Genomic DNA, 14,195 nt, shown 5'->3' with positions numbered 1-14,195 from the left:
TGACATACCAAGTCCGCCAAAAACATACGACTTGAACCGCGACGGATTAAATCTCGAGAGTCTCTGTGTGTGTGGCCGGCTAATGAAAGGTATAGCTTGCTTGTTCTGAGTTATTGGCTTCTGCTTTCAGTCGGTGCAATTAGCCAGCTTATTCGGGCGATTCGGGAAAAGCCGTCGGGTACATACCCGACGGCTTTTCCTGATTCGGGGAACAGAATACATATCCTGTTTCCCGAATCGAAGATTTCATAATAATTAATTAAGACTTTCACAATGGTAAATTTATACTTTTGTCCGTTGTCGCCTCCCCCACGATAATGCGCCCGGTATTATCCGGCCTGGTTACCGGCGTGAATAGGTTTAGCCACGAACGGCAGGGGGAAGGAAAGGGTCTGGGAAAGGGATACGAGAAGTTGGAAATTGGAAAGGACAAAGAACTACCACGTGTTGACTGGGTGAAGGATGACGCAGAATCCGGTCGTGCAAAGGTATAACTAATATTTATAAGAGGAATGCACTTCGAATTGCGCTGTTTACAGACCACTCGTTTAATAAGGTTCGACTTGGCAATCACAAAAGGCAACGCATCTTCCAAATAATTGCAAGAAAATATAATTGTCTTTAACACTTTAGAATGTAGTGTTTCAGTATCGGATATTGGGTCTTATATGACCACATTGCTTAAATAAAACTGTACTTATTCAGTTGTGTGGGTAAAAGCGCACATTTTAATGAATAAAAAGGATTTGTTGCTTTTGGAAATTTAGAAATTAAAAATGATTTTTTGTGTTTCAAAAATTGATATATTATTCGATAAATCGTTACATATGTAGGGAAATTGGATGCTTTGCAGTAAGTAGCTGTTGAATCGTTCACAGGTCGGAGCTTCCATAAAACATCGTAGTGACGGCAGTTGCTTGATAACAGGTTGGAACGTATCTAGCGGGACATACAGCAGCAGTAGCGATATGACAAACGCAAATAAATATTTTGTTGTTTTGTTCGGTACCAAGTGTTAACAGAAAGTGGATATCAAGAATAATAACTTGAACTGGAAGGAGTTTATTGAGATATATAGGCAAAAGAGGAGAAAAGATGGCGCTTGAGTGAAAGGTTTGTTGACGCCTTGCTCTCCCAGTCTTGTGCTTTTAAATACAGTTAAACCTTCTATTTATCTGTGAAGTTGTGTTCAAGTGGTGTATATTCCAAGTATTTTGTACAACCAAATTTTTAATTTTCTTAGTTTAAACAAACTTTTACCTGATAATCAGTGTGACTTCCGTAAGGGGTACAGTACGGCTGTCGCTATAATTAATGTTATGGATAATATCATTTCTCCTCATGATCAAGGTGATAATAGCGTGCTAATTTTATTGAATTATTCCAAGGCGTTTGACACAATAAATCAAAAGTTGCTGCGTTATAAACTTTACTACTATAGATTTGAACAAAGATAAATAAATAAACCAAGTTAAATCCTATTTTCTTAATCCTTAGCAAAAAATATTTTCAAACGGCATTTATTCCAATGAAGTGAATATTAAGTCAGGCGCTACTTTTTTTAATATATGCTGCGGATATTTATGCAGGATATATGCTCCTGAACTTTACCAGTTAAGTACAAGCATATGCAGATGACACATAACTCTACTATATCGCTTTAATCATAAAAATTATCACTTGGCTATGGAAAACATAACAATGATCTTAAAATACGAGAACAGTTGTCAAAGGCTCATAATCTTATCTGGAATCCAACCAAGTCAACTGCTATGCTTTTTGGACATCGTAATCAATTAATATTTTTAGGCGAAAATATGAGTGCTTATATCAATAATATTAAGTTACCTTTTGTTAGTCATGCTCATAAAAAGGTGTCTTACTCTGATCTTAGATTTAGGCAGTATTTAAAGCCTCTTTTTCAAGCAACTCATAGTTTTTATAAAACTCCTTTATGATAACCGCCACGTAATAAATAGAGACCTACGTAAAATCTTGTGTGAAACTTTAGTGCTTATTTAATTATTGTGATTTTGTCTACTTCCCAAGCCTGGAAATGTCGAATAGAAATCCGATGCAGCTCGTACAGAACTACTGTGTCAGATTTATTTATGGTTTAAGGCAATTTGACCGCGTCTCCCACATGTATAGGCCAGTGGCTGAGGATAGAAAATCGTGTTACTCTTCATTTTTCTACATTTGTCGTTAACAATCTGATCAAAAAACAACAAAATCCATATGCCCCGATAACTAGCAAAAAGTATTTAATTTATCGAAGAGAAACCCGTTCAAGAAACTTACGTCACTGAAATCTTTTAACACTCCTGTAACACAAAACGGCCTTATTTCTACGATCATTTGTCTATATTGCTGTAAAAATTTATAACTCTATTCCTGTAAAATTTTTGTCTCTCAGTGCAGCACAATTTAACATTTTGTACAAATCTGCCCTAATAAAACGTCAATATTTAGTTTAAATGTATATCTGCATTAGTTTTATGCCCTATGCGTTTATAATGTTTATATGAGTATTGTTTTTTTTTCTGTAGTCAATAGTGATTTTAATTTGTAGTTCCCTTCATGCTTGTACTTGGCTACTTGTTTATTGCCTGTATGGATATTGGTTATGTAATTATTGGTTTATTGTATAGTTGAGTAGAGTAGTCTGTGACTAGACTTCGCCATATAGCATACCCTGCTTAATTTTTTTTATTCTAAGTTATATATATATATATATATATATATATATATATATATATATATATATAGCATATAAAGGTTAGGCTAGATTTATGTATTTAAAATACATGCCTTTGGTATGTTAACTCAAAAGATTATTCCAACAAAATAAAAAGAAATGGTAGTTACGATGTATTATTAGAAAAATACAAAGAGCTCTTTCTAGAAAGTAAACTAGAAAATATAAAGGAAAAATTAATAATAGAACATCTTTCAAGCGGGAATTGAAAAAAGGAAGTGTATCTACAGATTACAGAAAAATAAGTTTATATAATTTTATTAAAGAAGTAATTCGACACTAAAAAATGCGTTTTTTTGGGAGGGCAAAACAATTTATTGATTTGAGGCATGAACTTAATAAATATACCTGGACTGCTAATCCATATGGTCACGATACCAAAAAATTACCACTGCCTAGTGGCCGCCATTTTTATAATGGTTGTGTCATTTTGATGTTGGTCACTCTGAACATTTTTAGTGTTAGAGTGAAAACCACAGAACACAAATATAGTGAAAACTATATTAAATAACGGTAATGAAGTTGACGATGCTGACGTTTGACGTGTGATTATAGCGAATTGCCTAGTTTTTGGCGATTTGTAAACGACACGTGGGTACGCGACGAAAGGACACAATCACGCAAAATGGCGGCCTCCTAGTAGTGGCCATTTACTTTCCATTGAATTGGAAGAGTTGAATTTGAATTTGAAGAGCCCCACCCCACATTACATAGTGAGTGTGTGAGCACACATAAAAAAGTATCTTCACCCAAGCCAGTAAACGACGGCCAATCGCTGATGAATGAATTACCTACTTCTTTCGGCTAATTTCAACGCGCATTCGTTTATCTTTATGTGAACGCGCCTTTCTTATTCACATTTCACAGTTTATTTGTAAGTTGTCATCAAGCCGTGAATGTGATTTTTTATTCACAGTGAATGATTTACAGGTAGTGAAGTTTTGCTCAACCCTATTTTCCGGTGTCATGGGTTGATAAATTATTCTGCAAGCGTGCAACTACATGGAGCAAAAGTCACGTCAATTTTTCAATGATGACATACCTAAAAGTCTTTTCTAATAATGTTGAGGTGAAATTTGGATATATTATCATTTTCGAGGGTATAATTAGATTTAATCCTATTTTGGACATATCACAGTTCTCAATTTATTTTTTTTTCAATTCAATTTTAATTCTTGGACCTCTATCCTCCACTAGGGAAATGTACTTTCCATTTCCTTGCCTTCATATACCGGGTGGTGCGTCGCTGAGCGGAACATAGGAAATCCCATGTAAATTTTAAGGGGGTCAATTATTGGCTTCTCTGTACATTTTACAGAAAAAATTTAACTTTTTGAAGAGACCAATCTGGCAAACCCTCGTGCAAAGTTTAAAAAAATTTTAATAAGAGAATCTTGAATTATTCAATTAAATGTAATTGCAAAATTACCAAATTTTCGGTTCAGGTAAAACCTGATAAATAAAATCTTACATTTTTTCTCTAAAATGTACAGGGAAGCCAATAATTGACCCCCTTAAAATTTACATAGGTTTTCCTATGTTTCCGCTCGGCGACGCACTACCTGGTGGGTTAATATATTCCTGGAAATATATTTTATTCAGTAGTCGGTACATTAGTACAGAAATCATAGATTTTGTCTTAGATCAGTTGTTGCACTATTGTTATTACATAAAACTGAAATGCAAAGGGAGCATATTTACTTAAAGGCCTCTAATGCAAAATAAGTCTATTTGCAATCCATTCTCAAAGTTTCTCTCAAGATGTATTTATTGATGTTGCTCAAATTGAGAGTCATCTTTATTCAGTTAATAAAGAAGTTTATTTCTAGAAATATTGGATATGATGGAATTTTAGGACGGATGGCGAGTCAAACAAAAACACAGTATTAAGAAACACTTCTAGTTTATTAAACATGTAATATGAACTTAATTTATACTTATTACATACCTTAATTATTATTTAGCACAGAGCATCAAAACAACAAAAGAACCAAAGCCACACACCCACTATATCATTGTCAATTACCACCCTCGCAGCTGTTCAGCATAAGATCAGCCCAATTCACATCTGCAACCATCGCCACGGCATACGTTGTATTAATAAGCCCAATCAATAGGTGGCGCTACCTGAATAAAGTATGTGCAAAGCACTTTATTTCTGACACTCCCTCCCTTTGCGCATACTTCATTTACAAACAAATTAAACAAAAAAAAAACTCATATCTACAATCGATATACGATTATGAACACATAACATTTAACATATAAAAATAAAAAAATAACTCTATCGTCTACTGCGCTACTTCTGCTTGGGAGTTAGTTCACTGATCTGTAAACATAATATATAAAAAATATCACATAATTTGAACTTCAAAGAAATCTATATTATTCATCAATCTATTTAAACTTCTAAATTGAATAATTTATTTCGTAATTTAATATGAGAAGTTGATGCTAAAGGTTTTGTCATGATATCAGCTATGTTTTCTTTAGTTGATATCCATTCAACATTTATTTTACCCTGCAAGACACAAGATTTTACATAGTCACCATGGGTCTCAGCCATTGGTGGTTTTCGACCTGTCTTTTCACGTTTTTCCAGGTTTGACTTAATATTTTCAACATCATCGTCAAAATCTTTAAGTTTGTGACTACCTTGCTTCTTAGTGCAGTCTCCAGCTAACTTGTTGTCACACCAAATAGTGATTGGATAATTAGTTCTACCTGTCATGTCTCTAACAGCTTTGTCTAAAGAAATAACTTCTTTACAAGCTTCACTCATAGCAAGATATTCTGCCTGACATGTAGAAGTAGTAGGTGAAGATTGTTTGTGACTTCTCCAAGCTACTGTATCACCATAAAGTTGGATTACATATCCACTTGTTGATGCTGAATTTTCCTGATCTCTAAAGCTAGCGTCTGTCATAGCTTCTAACTTATCAAAATTACTAGTATATTTTAAGCCTAAGTTAGTTGTTCCTCTAAGATATCGGAAAATTCTTTTTACTTCTGTCCAATCTTCCTCTGTTGGCTGGTTTTGTTTTCTAGACAATACATTCACAGAATACGCTATATCGGGCCTTGTAGCTCCTGCTAGATACAACAAGCTGCCTATAGCTTCTCTGTAAGGTATATTTGTTAAAACATACTTATTTTCCTCTACTTCATTTTCTCTACCTCTAAGGTTTCTGTTTTTGACTTGTCTAGTTATCATAGGTGTGTCTTGCGCATTACATGTCTTCATATTGAACCTCTCTAAAATCTTCTCTGTATATTCAGATTGGGTAATCATCATTTCTTTCTTTTCTCTATTTCTTTTGATCTTTAAACCCAGAAAATTTTCTGGTTCACCCAAATCTTTCATCTCAAAGGTGTTATTGAAATGAGTAGTAATCTCTTGTAGCTTTTCAGGATCGTTACTCGCAGTGATCATATCATCAACATATAATATAACGAAAGCAACCTTTCCATCTTTTCTCCAAGTAAACAAACAAGGTTCATTTATGTCGTTTTCAAGACTTAATTTGACTGCTTCTTCTGAGAATCTTTCATACCATCTTTTTGGACTAATTTTTAATCCATACAAGGCTTTGTTAAGTTTCCATACTTTGGTCTTTTTAACTTCTAAGTTACATACATAACCTTCAGGAATTTCCATATAAATGGGATCTTTTAGTTCACCATTTAAGAAGGCAGTTTTAACATCAGATTGTTTTGCATCTAGATTTTCTTTATTAATTATTAATAAAGCTGACCTTACTAATGAAAGTCCTGATACAGGTGCATATGTTTCTGAAATTTCATAATCATTTTTATCTTGAAATCCTTTGATAACTAATCTACCTTTGTATATAACATTTCCCTCTTTGCCCGTCTTTTTAAGAAAAACCCATCTAGAATCTAAAACTTTTATGTTTTCAGGTCGATCAACAATCTCAAAGACATTATTCCTTTCTATAGATCTTATTTCTTCTTTTGTTGCTGCGTTCCATTCAACTCTCTCCTCACTTGACATTGCTTCATTATAATTTTGAGGGTCTTTGTTGATTGAAGCTAGCATGGCATGTCTTATTTCATCATCTACTTTAAATGTTTCTACCTCTTTAGTTATTGTGGCATATACAAAGTTATCATCTTTGTTGGATTTTGCTTTTCTTAAAGAGATTCTCATTTTCTTTGAAGAAACTTCATTTTGTGTATTAACTTCTAAATTATGCTTGTTAGGTCTACCTCTTTTAGCCTTTTTGTTTGATAAACTCTTGTCAGTATTTTCTAATTCTTCCTCAACATCTAACTCAGCCTCTTTTCCATCTACATCTAACTTGTCTTCTTCTTCTACTTCTATAACTTCAGTATTTTTAGTTGTACTCACATCTTTGTACACTAATTTTTCATTAAACCTTACATGCCTCGAGTTTAGAAATTTGCCAGAACTTGGTTCCCACAGGGTGTATCCTGTTCGTGAGTAACCAACTAATATTGCTTTTATGGCTTTCTCAGAAAACTTTGTTTCAACCATAGGAAGTTTTGCATAAGCTAAACAACCAAATCTTTTTATTTTGTCAAAGTGTGTATTGAGTTTCGGGTTGAGTTTATTTATTGGTGGTTCAAATTTGTTGGTTTTATGTGGTGTTCTGTTATACATATTCACAGCTGTTTCAGCGGCAAGGATCCAAAATGTTTTTGGCAATCCTGAGTCAATTAACAAGGCTGTTATTTTGTGCTGTATAGTTTTATTAAATCGTTCTGCAACCCCATTTAACTCTGGTGTATATGGAGGTGCATAATCTCCCTCTATAGATTCTTTTTTCATTACATCTGTAAACTCACCACCAACAAACTCTTTTGCATTATCTGTTCTTATATAACAAACCTTTTCATTTGTATCTCTTAAATTTCTAACTGTTTTAATAAACTCTTCTAACTTACTTCCTGCTTCATTTTTATTTTTAATGGAATATATTTTAGCAAACCTCGAATAATCATCTATAAATACTATCATATACTGAAAACTACCTGGGAACGAAGTTATTTTAAATTTTCCCATAGTATCTACATGAATAGTATGTAATGGTCTATCTGCTCGTACTCTATTTTCTTTAAAAGGTAATTTTTCCATTTTAGCTAAAATACATGTTTCACATTGTAAAATATTTTCATCAAATTTTATATTTTTCAACATTTCGTTAGACTTCTTTAATTCTTTTAAATAATTCAAACTAGGATGCCCTAATCTTATGTGCCATAACATGCCTTCATCTAATTCTAATGTTTTGTTAACATGTTGTGTCTTCCACTCAGTAGATTTAATATTATTAAATTCTTCTATGGCATTAGTTGAATTTAAATCTAAAATCTTTCTATTCAATATGTGTTCATCTAACATGAAATCTGTGCATTTATCTATTTTGTTGCTGTTTACATCGTCCTCTATGAGTTTCTCTTTTTGAATCTCCCTCCCAATCTCAGACGAATTTAAATTTAAGGAATCTCGATTTTCTCCCTCCGTCTTTTGCACTTGTGCATCATCTATATCATTTAAAATTGTATGAGATTGTTCAGGAAACTCATCTAGAGACACAATTTCAGCAATACATGAGTATGTTGTATAATCAGATATTGCATCGTCTATATTAGATTTTACCTCTAAAGTTATGAGCCAATTTGGTTTAACATATTTACCTGTTAGATATTTTTCACCACTTTCTTTCTCAAAAATTTCTAACTTATCATCATCTAAATATATGCCTAAACCTGCATCAGCGAAACGTCTTAAAGATATTAAATTATTAGCTATGTTTTCAGCCGACAATACATTAGTTAATTTTATTACACTTAATTTTGATTTTAAATACAAGTCACCTTTGCCATCTATCTCTATATCAGCTGATTTATTTTTATTTGCACTTTTTATTACCTCACCTGTACAATGTTCAAAATTACTTAAAATTAAGCTTTTGTTAATAATATGCTCAGTTGCTCCTGAGTCCGCAATAAATGTAATGTTGTTAGTGTTATCATTAATAGTTAAATGTGTACCTGTGTTGTTTGCGTTTGGTATCTTGTCCCCTTCTTTTTGCTTTATTTTCAAGTTCCCTTGACCTCTAAAATTGCCTCTAGCTCTGCCTCTAAAGTTTCCTCGGAACGTAGCTCTACCATTGCCTCTAACTCTACCTCTATCAGTTGTGAAGTTTTGCTTCTTCATCAATCCTCTATTGGACGTACCAGCATTAAATTGAAAACATGTTTTTCCATTATGATTTGTTATCTGTTTGCATTTATAACAAAACCATTGGTTAGTGTCTTTCAATGGGCAATCATTTTGAAAATGATAATTTTTATTACATCTGAAGCATTTTAATTCATTTTCTTTGTCAGATTTAAATCGTTTTGCTTGATGTACTACTACATCTTGCTGATAATTTTTATTACTTCCAGACTGTCTTTCTGCTTCTAGTTCCAATAAAGTGGCTTTTAACTCTTCTAAAGTCATGTTTTTCTTTGTGACTCTTCTATATGTTACATCAGATGCCCTGATCTCTGGAACTGCATCACAAACAGCTTGATAAAAAGCAGACCTCTTTTCTTCATCTTCTAGAGGGACAGCATTTACACAAGCTTCATATTCAGTTATAATGTTATCAAATTTATTACAAAATTCTTCTACTTTCTCATTTTTCTGCAATCTTATACTGTATAATTTTGCTCTGACTGATGAATGTGTTACATTTTTCTCAACACGTTTAGATTCTTTTAGCATTTCAATAATTTCTCTGGGATCTTGTGTATTAAGAATCTTCTTGTAGTACTTATCATCTATATGACCAGTAATAATTTCTCTTACTATTTGTTTTCTCTTCAGAGAAGTTTGTTCATCTATATTAACTGGACCTTCTACAGTTCCATCTATTACATCTAACAACTCTTTAGAATTCAAATCTGATTTAAGTTTATCAAACCAGATATTTATGTCACCCTTTTGAGTTAAAATGTAATTTCTTTTAACATGATAATTTTGCGACTTTTTATTTGAATCTAAAGTTTCCTTTAATGTTGTTAATGATTGACTTAAGACTTTTGTGACATCTAGTTGTGTAATATTTTGGTCAAGAACTTCATCAGTCACTTGTGGTCGTATTTCTTCTACTCTAGATGAACTCTCCATACGGCTCTGTCCTCTATTTGTTATTCTGAATCTTTCGGCTTCTAGAAAATTTTCTGAAACCATCCGGACATGCTCCATCAAGATTTTCATTGATTCTATACTTTTATTTTGTAACTCTAAGTTCTGCCTTTGCATTTGCAGCAACTTAAACATTTCTGAGCTGGTAGAACTTCTATGTAGAGTCTCTGTAGCCTCTTGGTCTGCAGTTGACTCTGTTGTGGCTGTTGATGTTGTAGCTACGGTGGTTGTATTAGTAGCGATTGACATGACAGAGCTTACAGACACTCCTTGCTCTAAAAAGGACAGTAAACAATTTCATCTATAAAGTTTGGATTTCATACAAACATATGAATTAAATTCATATCCATACGTCTATTAAATTGTTTACTCATCAAAAAAAAAATTTTACCTGCATTTATTTGGCCAACTGTCAGGTTTATTGGAGTATCAGTTTGAATTACCTCATTGCCATCGAGTGTTGGTTGCTCTGCATTTCCACTCATGATTTATTCTTTCTTTTTTTTTCTCTTATCTTCTACAATCTAAGAGAAAAAAAAAATACCAAACTTATTTTGAGGTAATTATTTCTCATCCGTTATGATCGCACAGCAAGTCATAAAAGATTTGAAATCAGTCGTTATTTTTACGTACACCAATATGCAACACGCACACCTTCTTACCCAGTAACGTAGCACAGCATACGAAACATTTGAAAAAGGCCGTACGGGCACATGTAACACATTAGCTGAACGCTCGAAATAACAACTGTGTAATCGAATCAAAGCTACTTTCTGTACCACAGATTTCACCATAAAAACGATTATTTTTATTTATTCATTTTACAATAACTATCCATTTACATACTCATGTCATACTTTAAAAAAAATATATAACTAAATATGCAATGCTCAATACTCTATTTGTAAAATAAAATTAAAACTTTTGTTTCATTTTTTTAAAATACTAGATATAGTTTTTAAATTGCATTTACTTCGAACAATTTACTATCTAAACTTCTTGAAACATCTACCACAGCCATCTTTATTTTAATTTAGTAGTAAAGGGGCTGTGCATCTACATCTACAAGTCTATACACATAATAGTATGTGGTAAGTTTTATTTACTTCAACCAATCGATATCTAAACTTCTACTTCTAAAAACATCTATGGATATAGTATGTAAATTGCATTTACATCTAATAATTTACATCCCAATTTCTATAAGCCACTTAATAAAATAAACTATATCTTTTGCATGTCAATTCATCAACAATTTTTGTTTTTATTAAAACATTATTTTAATCATTTCTTCTTAAAGATTTTGAAAATTCTCTCTTTTGTGCAATCCACTATCGTTATTTTACTTTATTGATACATAAAGTAAAACTAAACCACCAATTAACGATAGAATATGAGAATTTTTTTTTTTAACTTTCTGCAAAAACTTGTGATTTTTCACACTATGTTTTTAACCTCACACTTTTCTTGGAGAACTTATGTTCTATTTTTAGACATAAAAAAAATAACTTTTTATTCTAAAAACTATAAATTTTCGTCTAACCTTCTAGAATAGGTATGAACTATGTTTAACTCTGCCCATCCTTTTTTTTTCTTTAATTTAAAAAATATTTTCAGTCCTAAGCGTGGTCTGAGGCCCATAACCTATTGGTTATGATGGAATTTTAGGACGGATGGCGAGTCAAACAAAAACACAGTATTAAGAAACACTTCTAGTTTATTAAACATCTAATATGAACTTAATTTATACTTATTACATACCTTAATTATTATTTAGCACAGAGCATCAAAACAACAAAAGAACCAAAGCCACACACCCACTATATCATTGTCAATTACCACCCTCGCAGCTGTTCAGCATAAGATCAGCCCAATTCACATCTGCAACCATCGCCACGGCATACGTTGTATTAATAAGCCCAATCAATAGGTGGCGCTACCTGAATAAAGTATGTGCAAAGCACTTTATTTCTGACAAGAAGAAAAATCTTCAAAAATCATGGTTGCAAATCCTACAAGTTCCAATTCACCAAACATCACTCCAGACACTGTAAATATCCTCCACATGTGATTTCTCCAGTTTGAAAATTAACAGAGGCTATAGTGACAAATATTTTTCTTGGAAACAAGAGGGACATTTCGGCCAAGGCAGAACTGTCTAAGGATAATCTTACAAATGAGCAAGAAATTTTGTACAATGTACATAAGGCTGTTATGTGTAAGTTATCTAAGCTTAAGTTTCTTCTCAAGGATGAGAGAGCTTGTAAAGGGCTGGCAAACTACAATAAGGGCAGTAACACTTCTATGGAAAAATTTAAGATGGGTCTAAAATACCTGAATTTAAGAAGTCTAAATCAAGAACTAATTGAAAACTTGTTTGAGCAAATTAGGCAACATGTTATATGCATGCATTAAAAACATTGGTGATAAATAACTTAAGTTCATCTATTTCAAAAAACTTGAATTGTGAAGATGACCTTTGTGAACCTCTGAGTAATTTCGAGGATTTTCAACAAAAGTATTTGGAAAGTTCTTGTGATGAACATAATCTCTGTAATCAGCAATATTCAGGTATATAATATATAATAGCAATAATCAGCTATATATCTTTAAAGATCCAGACATTGCCAATGAGGAGAGAAATTTTGTAGAAAATAACTATGCTACTGCTTATGTTGCTAGTCATATTCTGAAAAAATTGAATATAGAAAACTGTGCAACCTGGTATAAGAACTTAATCGACTTATCATCTTAAGTTATACAAATTTTTGGATAACTTTGGTCATTTAGTCAATTTAGAGAAAAAGTTTTGGTTGGTTTATGAAATTTTTTTTAAGGAGTTCTCAGTTTGTGACCATGATGATATTCTAAAAGAAATTGTTCAAGCCAACACTTGCTTAATAATGTTTAAATATTTAAAACATAGAAATCAAAAGCTGACTTTAGAACCACAATCTTAAGTGTTGGACTTATTTATTTTGGACCATTAGGATAAGATACTTATTATGATAATTAATTTTAATCTGATTAGGATGTTATGCTGTTAACACAGTATACTGCCTTAATCTGTTTTATGTTACTTGTTCCATACTTACTGGAGACAATCCCACTGACTTGTGACATCCAAATTGTGACTAACCAAAACCAACCTTTAGGAATTTGGCAATAATGCAAACTTGAAGTTGCAGATTTTGTAAGCGTTTTAATTTATATATTCTTTGTGTTTATAGGCCACCTACATGAGATATTGCTATGTTTCTGGACAAACTTGATTCTCTTTTATCTCAGTTGTCCCTACACTCTAAGGTTATATTGGCTGGTGACTTTAATATCAACTACACTGATGAAACCTTGCCACGTACTTCTCTTTTGAGTATTTTAAATTCTTACGCCTTGAAAATGCACGTTCTTTCTCCCACACGAATAACTTCTTCATCTGCAACTACAATTGACTATTTCTGTACAAATTTTGATGACGTTTTATGCACAGTACTCCCATCTGGTATTTCCGACCATGAAGCTATTCTTGCTAAAATGCCATATAATACTGTATTATCTTTATCTCAATATATGGGAAGAATTTTCAGCAGGAGAAATTTTAATGCTTTTTCTGCTGCTACAGCTTCGGTAAATTGGAATGCACTTGAAACGGCTTCTGACCCACTTACTTTATTTTTACAAGTTCTGTGTGATAAGATCAATCAGTGCTTTCCTAAAATGAGGCTTAAAACTAAGAAACGAAAACCATGGGTTACAAGAGGCCTTAGAATTTCAGCTAAAAACCTCCGTTTTTTGACTAAATTATGCAAATATACCACAAATGAAAATATCCTTGTATATCATCAGAAATACCGTAGTCTGTACATAAAGACAATTAAAGCAGCAAAGTCTAATTATTATAGGGATCGCTTAAATATGTCATCAAATAGGCAAAGAGAGTGTTGGTCGATTATTAATGATTTTAGACATTGCCATAGAAAAGTATCTGAACCGGAGTTAAGACCTGACATTTTAAACGACTATTATTGTGATATACCTAATATCTTGCTCAAGGGCATTCATAGTAACATTGATCCCTTACACTATCTTCAACAAGTGTCGGTTGAGCATTCATTTTTCTTTCATCCTGTCAATCTTACCGAAGTAAAAAATGAAATCAAACGCCTAAAAAACCATAAATCATCTGGAGCTGATGGGATATCTTCGAGGTTGTTACTCTTTTTGCCTGATTCAGCCTAAAATGCTTTAGTTTCT

The 14,195-nt window shown here is 32.6% G+C and overlaps 1 protein-coding gene across 1 annotated transcript; it reads right to left on the bottom strand.

The window, feature by feature from the left end:
* Positions 1-329: 329 nt before the first annotated feature.
* Positions 330-10,699, bottom strand: LOC126750133 (uncharacterized). Its single transcript, XM_050459643.1, has 4 exons — positions 10,333-10,699; positions 8,441-10,216; positions 8,181-8,329; positions 330-392 (listed from the first exon to the last, which is right to left on the bottom strand). The coding sequence occupies exons 1-4, from the start codon at positions 10,424-10,426 to the stop codon at positions 330-332; spliced, it is 2,082 nt and encodes a 693-aa protein (XP_050315600.1). The 5' UTR covers positions 10,427-10,699.
* Positions 10,700-14,195: the final 3,496 nt, after the last annotated feature.

This window comes from Anthonomus grandis, chromosome 2 (assembly GCF_022605725.1).
Source record: "Anthonomus grandis grandis chromosome 2, icAntGran1.3, whole genome shotgun sequence".
Classification (NCBI taxonomy): domain Eukaryota; kingdom Metazoa; phylum Arthropoda; class Insecta; order Coleoptera; family Curculionidae; genus Anthonomus; species Anthonomus grandis.
This window is presented reverse-complemented; position numbering and strand designations above follow the sequence as displayed.

Excerpts from the sequence above, each read along its gene's own strand:
- LOC126750133 (XM_050459643.1), bottom strand. The coding sequence starts at position 10,426 with ATGAGTGGAAATGCAGAGCAACCAACACTCGATGGCAATGAGGTAATT. Across the intron at positions 10,217-10,332 it reads AGTTGGCCAAATAAATGCAG|AGCAAGGAGTGTCTGTAAGC; the intron begins GTAAAATTTTTT and ends TGTCCTTTTTAG. Across the intron at positions 8,330-8,440 it reads TGGTGAAAAATATCTAACAG|ATGAGTTTCCTGAACAATCT; the intron begins GTAAATATGTTA and ends TTGTGTCTCTAG.